This window comes from Pleurodeles waltl, chromosome 2_2 (assembly GCF_031143425.1).
Source record: "Pleurodeles waltl isolate 20211129_DDA chromosome 2_2, aPleWal1.hap1.20221129, whole genome shotgun sequence".
Lineage (NCBI taxonomy): Eukaryota > Metazoa > Chordata > Amphibia > Caudata > Salamandridae > Pleurodeles > Pleurodeles waltl.
The window spans coordinates 834,429,830-834,447,487 of NC_090439.1; the positions used below are offsets into that span (position 1 = coordinate 834,429,830).

The 17,658-nt window shown below is 41.8% G+C and overlaps 1 protein-coding gene across 1 annotated transcript in view; it reads left to right on the forward strand.

Annotated features, from left to right (window-relative positions):
- Positions 1-17,658, forward strand: part of SLC26A7 (solute carrier family 26 member 7) — a 619,854-nt gene that overhangs the window by 483,922 nt on the left and 118,274 nt on the right. Inside the window, exon 7 of the mRNA XM_069219229.1 lies at positions 2,485-2,632. Coding sequence (XP_069075330.1) covers positions 2,485-2,632 — 148 coding nt within the window. The remainder of the gene's footprint in view (positions 1-2,484; positions 2,633-17,658) is intronic.

Genomic DNA, 17,658 nt, shown 5'->3' on the forward strand with positions numbered 1-17,658 from the left:
TATGGTAGAATGCTCAGTAACGATGAATGTTTCGAAAGGTGTAACAAGATAGCCTTACATTGCAACAGTCAGCAGGTGTTCCTTTAAAGGTTTTCTCCAAACAGAAAGAGTAGGATAAGAGTGAGTAGAGATAAGGAGATTGCTCCAGATTCATAGAGCAAGACGTGTAAAAGAATGAAAGAGTGAAGAAGGACATGGAGATCGGGAGTCAGAAAGACAGAATTGTGAACCAGTGTGAATGTGTGTAGAAGACATTAATGAACATAAAATGGAGCAAGTGAGTGCATGCATTTGAAGACAATAAGAGATAACTGAATTGATCATGAAGCCTGGGAAGCAGAAGATAGCAAGGACAAGTAAGCACAATAGTCAAGGGAAAATTGAAGATGGATTCTGGAGTTTGAATAGATTGAAGAGGTATAAAGACGTAGTTAGGAAAACCAACATAAGGTGATGAGAAAACAGATGATGCAAAAAAGGACTGAAGAAGCAATTTGAGAAAAAATAAATAAAGGATTTGAATTTACAGATGTTAGATGAGAGCGATGGTTCCGGACCACAGATGGAGAGTTATTTGAAAAAACTAAATGAAGAGTCAAAGATAATCCCAAGATATTTAGTTGAAGTAGAGAAATCGATGGAAATCATAGAACAGTTAAAAGAGGCAGAATAGTTATGGGTGAGATGTCGGGAAAGAAGAGATTGTCAGTTTTGTTAAGGATACGTTTACGGAAATACAACAACATCCAGTTTTGGACAGTGGAAAGACAAGCAGTGGCCCGACTACAAAGAGAAATGTTGAAGTATAAAAATGAGAACTAGATCTGAGGGTCATCAGCATAGAAAGGAGAGTCAATACCAAATGAAGAAATAATGGAAGCTAAAGGTTTAGAATAGCCAGAGAACAGAAATAGCTCAAACACCAAGCCTTGGGGGCACACGTAGAGCACAGGAAACTGAGATGATTCAGTCAGGGAGATAAGATTGTACCCATTTAAGAACTGTGTTAGGAACCCCATGATTAGAAAAAAAAGAAAATAAGAATAGTGTGTCAAACGTGCAGAAATATCATGCAGTGTAAGCACAGAGAATAGCTGATTTCAGCAACCATGAAGTATACAGTTTGAAGCAGAAAGAAGTGAATATTCAGTTGAATAGCCAGGACGAAAGCCAGATTATAAAGGAGAAATGAGATCATTGTTCAGAAGGAAGGGAAAGAAGTTGAAAAAAAGCTATACATTCTATTATTTTAGAAAGGAGCAGGGAAATATGATGAAAGTTAAAGATCATTCATGTTAAGGGTAGGTGTTTTTAAAGAAGTAGGAAGAGAGATTGATGGAAGCGGCTAGATAAAGCCTTGGCAAAGGATACCTAGATTTCACCAAAGGGGTGGATAAACGATCAGAAGGAGATTTATTAGATTTTAGCTTCTCGTTGACATTCCATCCTCGGTTCCAGATTTGTACTGGTTGGCACACACACCCAACATCTTGATGGGATGTCTTTTCTGCTTTCTTTCCCACAAAATGTGCAGTAATAGCGTCTCTTCTGGGTATGGGTGGTAGGCCCATTGTGGGGAACGCACTCTTTGTGTTTTGTGGCACAGATAAGATTCATCCTGCCAAATAACTTGTTGGAGCTGAAGGGGCCAACTAGCACAGAAGCCTCCTTATCAATGGTGAGATCAAAAGTGGTACGGATTCTTACAGTCTATCCCACAGGCCTCCTCTTGTGAGAAGACAAGAAGAGGCACCCAGTCCCCACAGTTCAGGCAGTAGAGCTATGATATCGGGCAACTGAGCACACATATTTCTGTTGGCCTTCACCTCAGTGACGTAGCGCAGGGGGTGCAGGGGGGGCCGGCCGCACCGGGCGCAACATCTTGGAAGAGACTCGAGTGCTAAAATCCACGGGTTAGGGGGCGCAAATTACTTGCCTTGCCCCGGGTTAGGGGGCGCAAATTACTTGCTTTGCCCCGGGTGCTGACAACCCACGCTACGCCACTGCTTCACCTTCAGAGGGTAGACAACACCAGATTGGATATCTTGAGCAGGGAGGGATATGCAGTATCCTCAGAAGTGGGAGGTTCACCAGGAAGGTATAGAAAGGCTTCCTTCCTAAGTAGGCGTGACAGTCAGATGTGCTTTACCAATAAAGATTAAGGTGATATGGAATTGCATTAGGGGAATAACATACAAAGAGCTCCGGATTCATTTATATCATAAAGTACCCTTTTATGTAGAACACGCTTTCCATACGAGAATGTGGATCATATTAAAAAAAAAAACATCTATGCCCTGTACCAAACAGACAAACAATAATGAAGTACCTTTTTGATATTTCCACAAAAGGCATTGAGCAAGTTCAAAACTAACTGAGTGTAATAATAAATAATCCTAAAACATTTTACATGCTATGTTGTTATAGTATGTTGTCTTATAGTGTGTTCTGTCACCGTACTTAGTCTTTTTTTTGTTTTTATAGAATACCAGCACCCCAAGCGCCGCCTATGAACATTCTGTCAGAAGTAATCATTGAAGGTTTTGGACTAGCATTTGCTGGTTATGCAGCGTCAATAGTCCTTGCACACCGTTCTGCCAAAAACATGAAATGTTCTGCTGATGACAATCAAGTAAGAAGATCCTTTTGTTAATTTCAGTACTGTGGTATTCATTTTGTTTTACAGCAACTCATGCAGCCCTAATCTTCCTCGGCACAACCCTTCACCAAAGAGGGTGACCGAACCAGTGAGACAGTCATCCCATCAGTGAGCCCCCAGCTTTTTAACGTCTCCCTAAATATATTGAACGCACCAGTAGAATTTACCACAATAAAAAGCAACTTCTGTAATCCAAAAGGAAACCTGATATATCGTGTGAGTGGGTTTTATTCCAGGAATCTGACAAAGAAGAGTACGATCATTGTACTCAAGATTATTGATAAGTAACCTTGGCATTACAGGTTGATACCTTTTCCTCACTACATTCCTCAATTCACGAAAATATAGTTAATATTTGTGCTCCATGAGAAACAGATAAAACACCATGTATCTGCTGAACACATTGCAATTTAATGCATATCAAGAAAATAGAAAAATATTGAAATCGCTCATGCCTACAGAGCAGAAGATGTAGCAATTCCGCCGCCTCAAACAATAAGGCCAAGGTACCATCAACCAGTTTACAGTGTACAATGGAGTGTTGGATGAGAGCCAGGTCACTGCTAGGCACAGTTACAGTAAAAACACTTGCCTGGAGCGGAGAATATCACCATTTGCAAAATCAAACACATTTAATCTCCGCTAAGAGAGTCACATGTCATACCCCAGGGAAATAGAAAGAAACATGCCCATCCAGTAATGGTGGAAACACTAGGGGGCTCATTTACAAGCCCCTTGCGCCACCGTAGAGTCATTTTTTTTTACGCTACGGTGGCACAGAAGAGTCCACAACCCCATGCCATATGTACAAACTGGCACAATGGTATCATTGCGCCAGTTTGTAAACCCTTGCACCAAATTATATCTGCGCCAAGTATAATGTATGCAAGGGAGGCGTTCCGGGGCAAAAAGGCCAGCAGGAGTGGCGCAGTGAAATCTACAAGATTCCACTGCATCATTCTAGCGTCATTTTTTAGCACCTGTCAGGACAGGTGTTAAAGTGACACTAAACTGTTTTCAATGTGCCTACCCGGGCTTTGCTGGACTAGTGTCAACATTTTTGATGCTAGTCCAGCAAAGCACCACAACTGCGCCAGAAATTCTGACGCAGCTATGCTAACAGTCGCAGTGGTGCACTGTACTGTAAATAAAGCCCTAACATGGTGTTGTTAGGGGGCGCAGGGCGGGGCAAGCAAACTGGTGCATTGTGATCGATACACCAGTTTGCTGTAAACGAGGCCCTTGGTGTTCTGTCCATGTTACGAGGATCAAAGGTACCTAACAATCATCCATTTTGAAAAATCTATTAAAGGACATTCTGATAGTCCTGCCCATACTAAGTGCAATCAGATCACTACATCTGAATCAGCCATCTCGGAACCCAAGGTGGGAAGTTCAACAGTTTGATTAATGTGGAAAATGGAGAGGGTCGCACAGCAAAGCTGCCAGGAAGAAAGGGCAGGTAAGGCTCCTTGCATAGCAGCTTTGCTCTCTCACCAGGTAGTAGAGAACATCAAGATGACCCTTAATGTACAAAGTTTCAGAGAAATATTTTCCAAGACTTCAAAAGTGATGATAACCTCTTGAGAGCCATGTGACAATCTTAAGTTGAAATAATGGGGGCACCTCTAAAAACCCACAAAAATGGGTATCCCCCACCTAACACTACTGAGAGTGCAAATGGTTAGTGGTTTCCAGAGAAATTATGTTATTCTCTACATTTAACCCTCCCCCATTTTAGTAGTGGCATGCTTCATAATCAGGTTCACCCTGGCCCCTAAGAGCCAAGGTGGGCTCCACCGTGTTCCAGGGATCACTTTAAATATTTTGTTGAAGAGGGACCTAAGTAATTAAAAATGTCTCATCCACACCCAGTTATCCCTTTATTAGCAGGGTGGATGGGCATAGATTAAAATCTAAAACAAGGGGCAAAAATGTATATTATTGGCCCCATGACCAAGAAACCCTGCAGTTGAAATAGCAGCAAATTTGTCGCACAGGGAGGATGTAGCTAACCATAGCAGCAACACGACCCTCAGAGAGCCAAGAATTCTAAGTGGATTACATGAGAGGACATAGAGTAATGCGTGTGAACACCATGTGCAGAATGAGCTCGATTGCACTTTTTAGGTTTTGATAGTAGCTGACCCATAAGACTGCTCTAATGTAACAGACACAAAGAAATACCCTTAACTTAAAGTCCTAACCACTCAGCCTCCGGGATGTTAGGCTTAAATGGGTCAGCAGGGGAGGCCACAGGACCAGCTACCAAAAATCAAATGAATATAAAGGCAGACGGCATTCTTCCATCACTGCCAAGAGGTGGAGAAGAGGGAATCAGGACCTGTGGGTCCAAAAGTGATCTACCAGGATGCCAGTAGACTCCACCTCCTGATCTTGTGACTGGCTTGAGTGAAAAGGGGTATGGGTAGCAAACAGCAGCAATTGAGATTGCTTGAGGGATAGCATATTTATTCCCCAGGTCCGATCTTCGTTATGCAGAACAAGAGGGTTGAAGCATGGTAGCTGTGATATGTGGCAAACAGTTTCAGCCATGGGGACGACAATGATGCACAACCATCAGTTGAGATTTCTCTGAATGGAGAGCACGGTCTCCACAAGTTTGGAAATTGTAAGTCTGAGAGGTGACATGACCGTTACCACTCCTTTGAGTTAGGAAACCCTATAATTCAGATTCAGTTGTTCGCAAGTTAGTAGCGTTTGCGTCTTCACTGACACAGCATATTTTTTTAACTGGGGATATTCATGCGAGAACAAAAAATCGATGTGGGACTATTTAACCTAATGCCTTTATATTGCTGGCAATACCACTGGCACCATTTTTACTACTGATTTAGCTTGTCTGTACCGTCGCAGAATGGGCTTTTGTTCTTTACAAAATATAACTCATATGAAAAACGTTTGAGCTTCAGATGTAATTAGTAAGTGAAATTCAAAGTTTCAGCTCCAATTGGAATACTGAACTCAGTGGTAATGACCGCGTCCCTTACAGATTTCACCAGGAAAAACCTGTCAAAATTGCTTGCGAGAGAGAAAAAAAAGGCAAAACATGAGGAAATTGGTACAGTAAGCACGATTCTGTATGCTTTGTTTCATTCCAAATGAAAAGTTTGGAATAGGAGGTAATTACTGTTATGTGTCAGACCCCATTGCATTCGTATGGAGGCTTTGGACATAAACCTAGGAACTGTAGAGGAAGCTTCACAGACAGAAACCTGCCACTATGTATACCCATTATGCATTTAAACCATAATGATATGCTTATAATGTATAAGGTTCATCAGTTAATCATAAGTATGTGCCTCAAACTTATGAAAAGTTGTAAATTACGAGTGCAGCTTACTATATGGGCTGAAAAGTGTGACACACCAAATGGTACATTTAGTGCAGGCATTATAACATCAATGCCCCTTCACTCTCCCTAGATTTATTTTTCTTTAGGTTGGTTGATCCATCGTGCAGTCTGTCATTTCAGAGTGAATTCCGGCCTTATGCAAATATGCCCATCATAGCAGCAACATAAGAAACCTACAGGAGCTACACTTCAGAAGCATTTTGGCTTCAGAGGGCCTCATCAGTGAGGTGACTTAATTACTAGATGTACATTGAACAAACCATCCTTTATGCATACCAGCACAATACTTGTACAAATACTGTGACATATTTGGTGTAGGTAACATCCAGTGCGAAAAGTGAGTTGTTTGTTTTATATGGAAGACCCTGATACATCCTCCATCACTATAAATATAAACAATATTTTGACATATTTATTGTTATTTTATTTCATTAACAAATGGAAAGAACAACCCGTGCACAGTACCTGCAATGTAATCACCTTATCATCAAGGAAAGAAATATTAATTAAAATAGAAAGATGTAACATTTTCCGTCCATTTCTAATATAGCGTTCATGAATTGCAGATGGAAGCCCCCGTCCCTCACATAAGCATTTTACAAAGAATACTATTAATTCAATCCAGGTGTTATACCCTTTTCACAGACCTGTAATTTATGCGTAAAATCTCAGCTAACAGTATAAAACAAGCCTTTTCTTCTTTCTCGGCTCTTCCACTAATGCTATTGATAACGCGTCCCTTTATGATAATTTATTCCACATCAGGACTCGTTTTAGGCCAATGAATCTTTTGACCCAGTTGAGAGACACCGTAGGACGAGATAGCTAATCAATATATCAATCAACAAATCAATAACGTCATCAATATTTATCACAACAATACATTTTACCTTAGTCTAAGTCATTAATCAATTCAAGATGCTACCATGAACTTTCAGCCATGAATAACCACACCAGTTTAGTAGAATTTTATGAATTTTATTCCCTATTAGTTACAATCTAAAATTAGGTGCGTTAACCTCAAAACCAAGAAACATAACAGTATAGTCACAATATGGCAACTTTGATAAGATTTCATTAAGGCAAGAATCACAAACATTAGAATATAACACAGTGTGAACATAGATAAAATTTAGAAGAGAGTCAATATCGCGTCAATTCAACATAGTATGTCAGTCGATTGTCTATTTGCGTCAGTTTGGTGAACACTTGTCCTAACCACTAATTAGCATTCGCATGTTGGGCTTCATGCAAAACAGTTTAGAACACCAATTTGGAAAACATCTAGCTATGGTCTCTGTCAAAAGCAAGCAGTTGTTACCTAGAAAGTAAAGTCAAACAGACAAATTACAAATGCATGGTCATAATTACCCTCCAAGGATTAGGTCAGCGCACAGGTTCAATCTTCGTCTTCAGGACATCAGTCAGATCACCATTAGTCAGGACTCAGTTAAAGGGCAAACGGGCACTTCCCTCATAAGGAGGAAAAGTGTAGATGGACAAACTAAGGGCAAGGATGGTTTTTCAATAATCTCAAGTCACCAAACAGAGTGACAGAGTTTCTGGATAAAATCAATAGCATTCCCTAACTCACCTAAGAGACCTCTCTGTGACATGGGTTTTTATCCTTTTTTTGTAGCACATTCCCCCAAAATTCTATTGGACATCTTCTATACCCCACTGTCTTTAACCTATCAAATTAGACATTAGGTAATCCTAATCTTCACCACAAATTGGTTTACAAGTCTTTGCTTGGTCCTTGTAATTGACGTCTTCAGAGGTGACACATCCGGTGTGACTTAATTTCTTGATAATTCTTTGCACATCTTTTGGTCAGCAGTTCCGTTGTATTCACCGGTTTGAATGACCTTGTACATTACATTAATCTACACTGTTTCAATTCATTTATAACATTTATTTCATGGGCATAGAAAATGCGCCTGAGAACGGATTTAACATGGTTACATTCATCTTCCAAATTTGAAGAAAAAGAACATTGCAGGGTCATGGCCCCTTGTGAGTCAGCACACTGAAAAATAGAAAAAATGCATTTAATACGAGAGCCAGGCAGCTAAACTCCGGCTCATGCTAACTTAAGGCCTATGAGGATTTTCAATACAGATTTAATAAAGCAAATGTTAATATAAGCTCATTTGAACATAACATAAACATTTTGATCATCATCATTAGTTCGCGTATACATTGGTGGCCACTCTTCGTGGTCACAATTGAAGTGCGCGTTTAAGCAAAGTCGCTATTAGTATAGTATCTATGCGGCATCTTCACACATTAATTCATAAACATTTCATGTTAATATAGATTATATAAGCTACGCTCTCTCAGTCCCTCCTCTGATGACGTTCTTCATCACACAAACCTTTCCCTTTGACCTTTCACTTAATTTTTCACTTTACGCATAATGCGCATTTCAACATCTTGTCCCTTGTGTGAACTTTCCCAAATTTCGTTCAACATTTTCTCCCTTTCACTTTCTTCATTTTTTCTGGTTCTTTTTGTCCAATTTCTTTTAATTTTATCATTAATTTTGCATGCTCCCCATAATCCTAATAGACAGGCCAGAACAATTAATAGACCCCCTAAGATTTCTGCAAGTACCCCATTCCAAATGTTGCTAAACCAGCTCCCTACTCTGGCAATTCCTTTCCCAAATTTCTCCCACACTCCAAGTTCCTTCAAATCTGTGCTATTTTTGGTTAGGTTAGTAAGCATACCTCTAATCTTTTTACTATTTATTGTCAGGTATAAATGAGCAACAATGCCGCTAGTTGAGCATCTTGCAGACCCCTCCACTCTTTGCTTAAAGAATGTCTAAAGCAAGTCGATTTTGAAGAGTCATAGCTCTTTCCGCAGCAAGTTCAGTATCCATCAGGAGTATAGCCCCTGTAAAATTTGTCAGCATGTTATCCACTATAGTAGACAACCTTTGAATCTTTTTGGAGTTTAAGATAACCCCTACTGAAGGAATTATGGCTCCAAATATATCTCCAATGACAGCAGCCGCTGCCTCTCGTTTTTGTCTAGCATGTTGTAATTCAGATGTTTTAGGTATTTGCTTTAAGTCATCAATCTAGTAAATCTCTGGGAAAACTATTCCCAAATAACATGTCCCATACCATCCCTTAGGGAGACGGTAATAAGCATTAAGTCCACAGATATAATAGATCCCAGGGATCGCTGGATCTTGTCCATTTAACATAAATGTCCATTTACTCTGAAACAAAAACACATGCCTGCATTCACTCGTTCCCACAAATAAGGCGTCTTGCTCAGAATTTGGCCTATATATACAAAGCCTCCCTACATGTAATGCACCTATAGCTAGTTTGCCTTGCGTCTTTATTGCAGTGTAAGCATAATCATTTGCAAATGTGCGTTATTCTAGCCCCTTTTCTAATCTTTCCTTCAATGCTTTGCGTCTATCATCAGTGTGATCTAAGAAGCTTTTCTCTACAGGTGCCAATAAGCAGGTCAGATTGTTGCGGTGTGTATAAGCTGTACCAAATGTAAGCGTTGGTTCAAAGAAGCCTCTAACTATTTTTATACTATGCACCTTAGCTAACTTGTTCAGAAACTCAATCACAGGTACAAAAGAAAACACAACATCCAGATTTGAATAAAAGTATTGCACATGCTCTTGATTATAGAATCTTGTTAATAGCAAGCTACAACTTATCCCGTAAGTTAGCGGTAAGCTATGGTAGGTGACTCCTTCTTGCACGGACGAAGGAATCTTTGTACATACATAACAATTTTTCGCATCCATAGTCTCAACATACTCATTCAGCAAGCGATAGAAGACATTAGTAGAAAGTTCCCCCTTTGAATTAGTTCCCTCATGCAAGTGTCTTGCATCCTGTTCAAACTTTTCCCAAGGTGTTAATGTTGTAGTCTCAGGTTTTGAAGCATTGTTAGTCACTTACTTATCCAACCACGGCATTCCTACAATCACTCCCACAATTATTATTGCACACATAATACCTATTATAAGACTTAACCAACCACACACCTTACCCTTCTTGTTACTACCCCCATTATAAGCCATGTCTGCATAGAATCAGATAGCAGAACAACAACCAACTTGAGGACAATATAAAACGTTTTTCTTCTCTCTCCCTCTGCGTGTATTTACAGCATTTTCATTCACGCTAGGACCCTTTTGTCAAATCAGGTTGGCAGCTTGTCATAATCATGTTTCCCAAAGTCAAATCAGGTTATCAATGTCTCATCCGGTAATTTATAAGTCTCTCTCTTTCGTTTTTCAGTTTTCAATTTTAACAAAGTTTTTCTTCTTTGAGTTACTTCAGGTACCGTAGTATTGGCCTGGTACTTCTCGATCAAAACAGAACGCTAAGAATTCTTGTTGCCATTCAGATGTTGTTGCATATGCCCACTCAGGACCTGCGTACCTTCTGTTTGCAGTTCTCTTTCTTTTCAGTCTGCGTTCACCTTGTAATTCTCCTTCACTCAACTCCTCTCCTCGGGATGTATCAGTCTCTTCTGTTATCGTTTCACCTGGTATGCTCCTTGCTTTTGCAGCCTGTTTCTCTGACCAATTATCTCCCTTATGCGTCTTTTTCCTGCTTGACCTTTCAGGACACTGAACAGCACCCTCCTTTTGTAGTATGGTGTTTTCTCTTGATGGACCTGCAACAGGCTCAGGGGATGCTGGTGTACTTTGATCTCGTTCTACTATTTCGCCTTCTTCTTCCTCTTCTTCTTGATCTGTAACGGGTTCAAGTTCTAACCCGTATCCGTCTATTTCTGGGAGAACCTCTCCTTGATTTAGTTCTCCTGCTGCCTCTACTGAGATAGGCACACTGTCACCTCTTTCAAACTCATTCACTGTTTGAGGGACTAGGCTGTTCTCAGTGGGCTCTCCTGCAGTCTCAGTTCCCTCTTGGCTGTTTTCTGGCTCTGAGACTTCCCTCTCTGGAACTGTTGTGCCGGAAACTTCAAGCTCCTCATCAGTTGGACACATTACTTTCTTTGTGTGACTGGCATGTATCCATTTTGGAACGCCTTCACATTTCACAGCAGTGGTTGTTGTCAAGATTACTTGATATGGCCCCTTCCAGCTTAGCTCCAAACACAACTTTCTCACGTGCTTCTTAACAACCACCCAGTCCCCGGCTTGTAGGGTGTGACCTGGATCTCCCATCGGTGGCAATGTGTTAGGTTCCACCTGGTGAGAGAAAGAGCGAATCACATCAGCCAAGCCTTTGCAGTAGTCCAACACCATATCATCTGTGATATTCACTAGAGCATTTGCAGGTACTGCGGGTAACCTCATAGCTCTACCCATTAAGATCTTGTGTGGTGATAGTCCTGTCTTCTTATCAGGGGTATTCCTCATTGACATCAGCACTAAGGGTAATGCATCTGGCCATTTCATATTGGTAGCTGCGCACATCTTTGTCATTCTTGATTTTAAAGGTACCATTCATTTGTTCTACTAATTCTGATGCTTTAGGGCAGTAGCTACAGTGCCGCTTCTGTTCGATGTCTAATGCGGCACACAAGAGTTTAATCACCTCATTGTCGAAGTGTCTACCCCTATCTGATTCTATAGAGACCGGAAACCTGAACCTTGGTATTAATTACCTAAGCAGCAGCTTTGCAACTGTGAGACTGTCATTCCTATGTGTGGGGTAAGCTTCAATCCAGTGACTGAAAACACACACAATCACCAACACGTACTTCAATCCTCCGCAAACAGGCATTTCAATAAAATCCATTTTCAACTTGCTAAATGGACCGCCAGCTCTCCCTATGTGGCTCAAAGTTACCACAGTCCCTTTTCCGGCATTCATCTGTTGACAGATGATGCACCTGTGACAGGTAACCTCTGTGGCATGTATGAATTTTGGATTAAACCAATCGATTTTGAATGACCTGATCATCGCATCTCTCCCGAGGTGAGCCTGTCCATGGTAGAGCCTAGCGAATTGTGACAGAAGACTGTTTGGCAAAACTAATTTCCCCTCCTCTGAGACCCACAAGTCGTCAGCCCTTTGTGCACATTGCATTCTTTGTCAGGAGCGTTTCTCCTCTTTGCTAGCACGACCTTGTAGTGTTTTTAGCTCATCTAGGGTATTCAACCACCCTTAATGCAAGGTTCAAGCATGTGTCATTTTCAGTTTGCGGTAACAATTCCCACTGATCCTTGAACGATATACAGTTCAATGCGCAAAACCTTGCGACTTGATCTGCATAGCCGTTTCCCATGGACACAAAGTCTTGTGACTTAACATGAGCATTGCATTTCACCACGGCAATTTCAAGAGGTAACTGAATTGCATGTAACAAATCCTTAATTTGTTCACCATTTTTCACAGGATAACCAAAAGAGGTCATGAAACCTCTCTGCGACCACAATTGGCCAAAATCATGTACAATTCCAAATCCGTACCTGCTGTCAGTATAGATAGTGACTCTCAGATTTTCAGCTGCGTGGCATGCCTTGGTAAGGGCAATTAGCTCTGCCACTTGTGTGGAAAACGCTCTCTCGAGCCAGGAAGCTTCAATGATACCAGCTATGGTACATACAGCGTAAGCAGCTCTCAGTGTTCCGACTGAATCTCTCAAACAAGACCCATCAACAAACTTAATGCAGTCCTTTTCTTTTAACTGTGTACCTTGAGTATCAGGTCGTGGCTTGGTACATAGTTCTGTTACCTCAAGACAGTCGTGCTCAACCTCCTCCTCATTATTAACTTCAGTATTCTCAGCAGGAAGTAGAGTTGCTGGCTTCAACACAGTACATCGTTTCAGTGAAACATTAGGTGACCCCAGTATAATTGTCTCATATTTCGTAAGACAAGCATTTGTCATGTGCTGAGTTTTGGTTCGAGTCAACAAACTTTCAACTAAATGCGGAACCATTATGGTTACGGGGTATCCCATTACTATGCCTTCACGCTGCGTAAGGCGCTGACCAACTGCTGCAACTTCGCCAAGCAACCCTGTAAGGCTGCTGCGACAGGGTCCAAGGTAACTGAAAAATATGCTACAGGGCGATTTGCACCTCCGTGGACCTGTGTTAAGACAGACAAAGAACAAGCATCATGTTCATGACAAAACAATAGAAAAGGCTTTGTGTAATCAGGCATACCCAAAGCTGGTGCCCTGCACATGCACTCTCTCAATTACATGAATGACTCAAGCTCTTCCTTGGACAAAGCTATGGTATATGGCTCATCCTTGATCTCTTTACCTGTCAGTTTGATCAAAGGCTTCGAGATAATTGAGAAGTTGGGTATCCACTGGCGGCAGTAGCCCACCATTCCCAAAAACATCCTGACATCTCTCTTTGTTGTTGGGGGGTTCATCGGCAAAATGGCTGTTATTCTTTCTTTCGATATTCTCCTGGACCCTTTTTCAATTAAGTGTCCCAAGTATTTCACTTCTTTCTGGCAGTATTGCAGCTTCTTGGGTGACACTTTATACCCATTCTTTGCCAAATGATTCAGTAAGGCAATTGTGTCATACTTACAGTTATCCCTTGTCTTGGATGCAATCAACAAATCATCAATGTACTGCACTAGAGTCGAGTTATAAGGCAGTACTAAGGATTCTAGGTCCTTTTTCAATATCTGATTGAAGATGGACGGTGACTCAGAAAACCCTTGAGGAATTCTGCACCAACTGTACACCTTATCCAGGAATTTGAAACTGAATAAAAACTGGCTATCCTCGTGAAGAGGTATTGAAAAGAAGGCTTGTGATAGGTCTACAACGGTGAACAATTCAGCATCACATGGAACCTGAAACATGATCACTGCTGGATTGGGCACTATGGGGCAACATTTTACCACAATCTCGTTTATTTTCCTCAAATCCTGCACAATTCAAGCCTTCCCACAGGGCTTTTTGAGACCCATTATCGGTGAATTAAATGGGCTGCTCAACACTTCCTTCAGGACTCCCTGTTTCACAAAATCTGCAATTATTTGTGACACTTGAATAAGAACATCTTGTGCCATATGATATTGTGGTACCTGGGGAAACAGTGCATTTGGTTTTACTTGTACTTTGACTGGTTCTACTCCTTTTATCAATCCCACTTCCTTTCCTGTCAGATCCCACACTTTTTCTGTCACCGTTCCCTGTAACTCAGCAGGTAAGTCGATCACTGTAAGCATCGGGAACATTGTAATCAAAGGGTAATCTTCATTTGTAGTTCCTGTCTCTAACTCTGAGAACTGACCATAATCCCCTTCATCTTCACTGTTTGTCTGCACTTCGATTCCGTCATTGGAACAGTTAATCGAACATTTTGTCTTGCACAGTAAGTCTCTTCCCAGTAAGGATACCGGACTCGAATCGCAGACTACAAACGTATGCAGTCCCTGGAAGTTGCCGATCTCAACCTGCACTGGATCTATAATCGGATTTGTCAGGTACTGGTTTGCTACTCCGACCACCCTTATGTTGCGCCCCGAAAGTGGTAATTTTGGTACCTCTGCACTTCTGACTGTGGAGCGTGTAGCTCTGGTATCAACCAAGAATGATACCTTGTGACCCAATACGTTTCCTTCTACATAGGGTCTCCTCTGATCTACCTCTAGGGACGCTGCAAGCCTGCACTCTTCGCTATCTGAGCTTTCATCCGACCACTCCTCATTCACTCCATCCTCACCACGCAATGGGAATTGCTGTACTGTATTATTTTGACTCATCACTTGACCTGTGACCTGCTGAGGAAGCATCACCTGCTGCTGTCCCATTGGAGCCATTGGTAATTGCATTTGCTGTCTAGGTACCATGGGAACCTGCTGTTGTACTTACTGCATTTGTGCTGGCTGAACACGCAGCATTTGCATTTGCTGCATGGGCTGTAACCCTTGCATCTGAACCATGTTATTTTGAAAGTTCGAGTTTTGATTTCTCAACTTTTGACCTCTTATATTTTGCAATGTACCGACATTAGTGCTTTGTTGAACGACACCATCCTGCATCTCATTCGGGCATTCCCGCTTCCAATGCCCCACGCCCCCGCATGCGTGACATGGTGACATCTTTTTCATCCCCTGCACGTCATTTTGAACCACAACAGTATTCAAGTCTGGACCGCGATTCACAAAACCTCAACCTCGACCTCTTGGTTGTGCCTGAAACACACCATTCACTTGCGGTTGCTGCTGTATCATCTGTTGAACTCCATTTCCCTGTATTCCTGCCTGTGCAGCTCTTATCTGCATCATCATCACTTTCTCCTTTAACTTTTTCTGCTTCAGCTCAATTTCGTCACTACAGTATTTTGCATACTGCAACACCTCATCAATCGGCTTCGCTTGCCAACAAATAAGATGATTCTTTATCATCTGGCTAACCTCTGGTCTCAGCCCTTCAACAAATCTAAACACGAGATGGTTCATGTCTTTTGGCTCAATGGTCTCAGTACCACTGTAATGTTTAAATGCCTTTAACAATCTCTCATAATAAGCATGAATTGATTCCTTAACCTCCTGTGAGGTCTGGTGGATTTTCTGCCAATCAGTCACCTTCGACGACACCTTATGCTTCCAAAACTCAATCACTTTATGATAGTACTTCATCACCTCCTCAGAGGGAGCTCCGGTCACCTTATCCCTTGCCGGCTCCTTCGTCGGCCAGTCTACTCCTCTCTTGCACTCGAGCCACAAATCAGGCGGAACAATGATCTCAAACAAGGTATTCAAGTCTTCCCAGAGACACTTTGCAAGTTTCACAAACCTATCTGTTTGTTGATATCACTCGATCGGTTTCTCCCTTAATCTGGGATAATCATTTGTAAAAGATAGGATGTCTCCTCCGGACCATGGCACATGAAATAAAACTCCACCAGCTGTTTCTCTCATGGGTAGTATTTTTACCGATTCCGTGTCAGGTGAAGCTTTAGCCTGACTCGACCCCGGACTGACTCCTTTCTCCTTATCTCTTTTCTTTGCACATCTGCCTTCGCCTTTTTTTAGCGCACCCCAAATTTGCGTACTTTGCACTATTTCTTTTAAATGCGCTTTCATTCCAGCAGACCTCATATGCTCAAAGTCTTTTGCGTCAAAGTCTAACCTGTAACTTATTTTCAAATGTTTAGTTTTCTCAATATTAATGTTGTACTTGTCTGCTAGGTTCGCTAATCTCTGATGTACCTTGCCTACCTCTTCAGTAATCTTAGGGTACAGATATCTCAGTTCTACTTCTGTGTATGACTCTAATCTGTTTACCTCCATTGTTCCGTCCACTAGTTCAGCAGCTTCCACCCCCAATCTTAGAAAGTTCAGGTACTCATCTTTCCCTATCCTTTCCGGTTCTACTGCAGTCACTGTGGTCTTCTGTGAAGCATAGGTCTTTTCTAACCACTCGTTCAACTGTTGTACTGTAAAACCTTGCAGTGAAATGTTCCCTGCATGCATCATTGGTGATTGTGAAACATTGGTACTTATTGTCTGTGGTGTTAACACTCCTAGCCCTGCCTGTCTCATTGCTTCCAATGGTGCTTCAACTGGGCAAAGTTCTATCAAAGACCTCGGTTTCTCAACTGCTTGTTCTCCTGCGGCCATTAACTGGGGAGTTCCTATGGACCCTCCTCTTATTGCATCTTGGGTCATTACTCCCTGATCACATACGCCAGATTTACCTTGTGCATACAATGGCACCGGTGGACCAACGGTAATCGATAATGATATTGCAGCACGTGTCTGACCTGGTCCTAAACTTCATGGAGCAGTATCTCCAAAGGTCTGTTCTAATGAAGCCGGGGCAGGTATTAATGGAGGACCTGCTACTGGGTTGTATCCTGGTATCAGTTGTGGATGCGGCTGGGGCAGCAATTGCGGAGTGGACTCAATCTGCACTAACCTTGATTTTGTATATATCGGGTCTGGCGACACTATCAGATTTGTAGTAGTCTTGAGTACCGGGACGTCTGGATAGATTCTCTGTGTCTGCGGTGGAGGTTGCAACTGTATCTGCATGTCTGGAGCAGAGGGTACACTGACACCATTCTGTATCGAAACCGTATCACTAGTCTGTACCGTATCAGTAACTCCCTTCTCCTGCATCTGGTTCCCAAGACCCACACTAGTGCTTGGGATATTGTCACTCACCGCATAAGGTGGCGGACGATCATGTAATATTCGATCCATGAATTCTTCATCATCTGAATCGTCTTCCTCTTCCCAAGGTCTCTTAGTTTCCTTAGGCTTGCTAGAATCTTTGTCTGTTTTACAAGTGGCTTTCTTTCCCTGCATCTCTTCTCCCTGTGTAATTGCTGGGAACAATTTCAATCCATCAACTATTCCCCGTCTCCACATTTTGTTCTCATTATCCCACCTAGCTTCTGCATAAGACTTTTCTGCTCTTTTTATTCTTCTTTGGAATCTTTCTTGTCTATGTTTAAGGGCCATTAAATCCCAAATCGCTAATGCCTCATACTGAGCTGGCCTCGGAGGTGGTTTTTGTGTACTTAACATCCACCTCAAATTCTCTAGCACCTTCGTATTGAATGTCCCATGTTCTGGGAACGCTAAACTTCCCTCTTTCTCTGTTAATTTGCGCCACTGTTTCATCCATAAACAAGGCGCGACACCTTTTTCCTCCATAACTATGTAAGCTGGAGTAC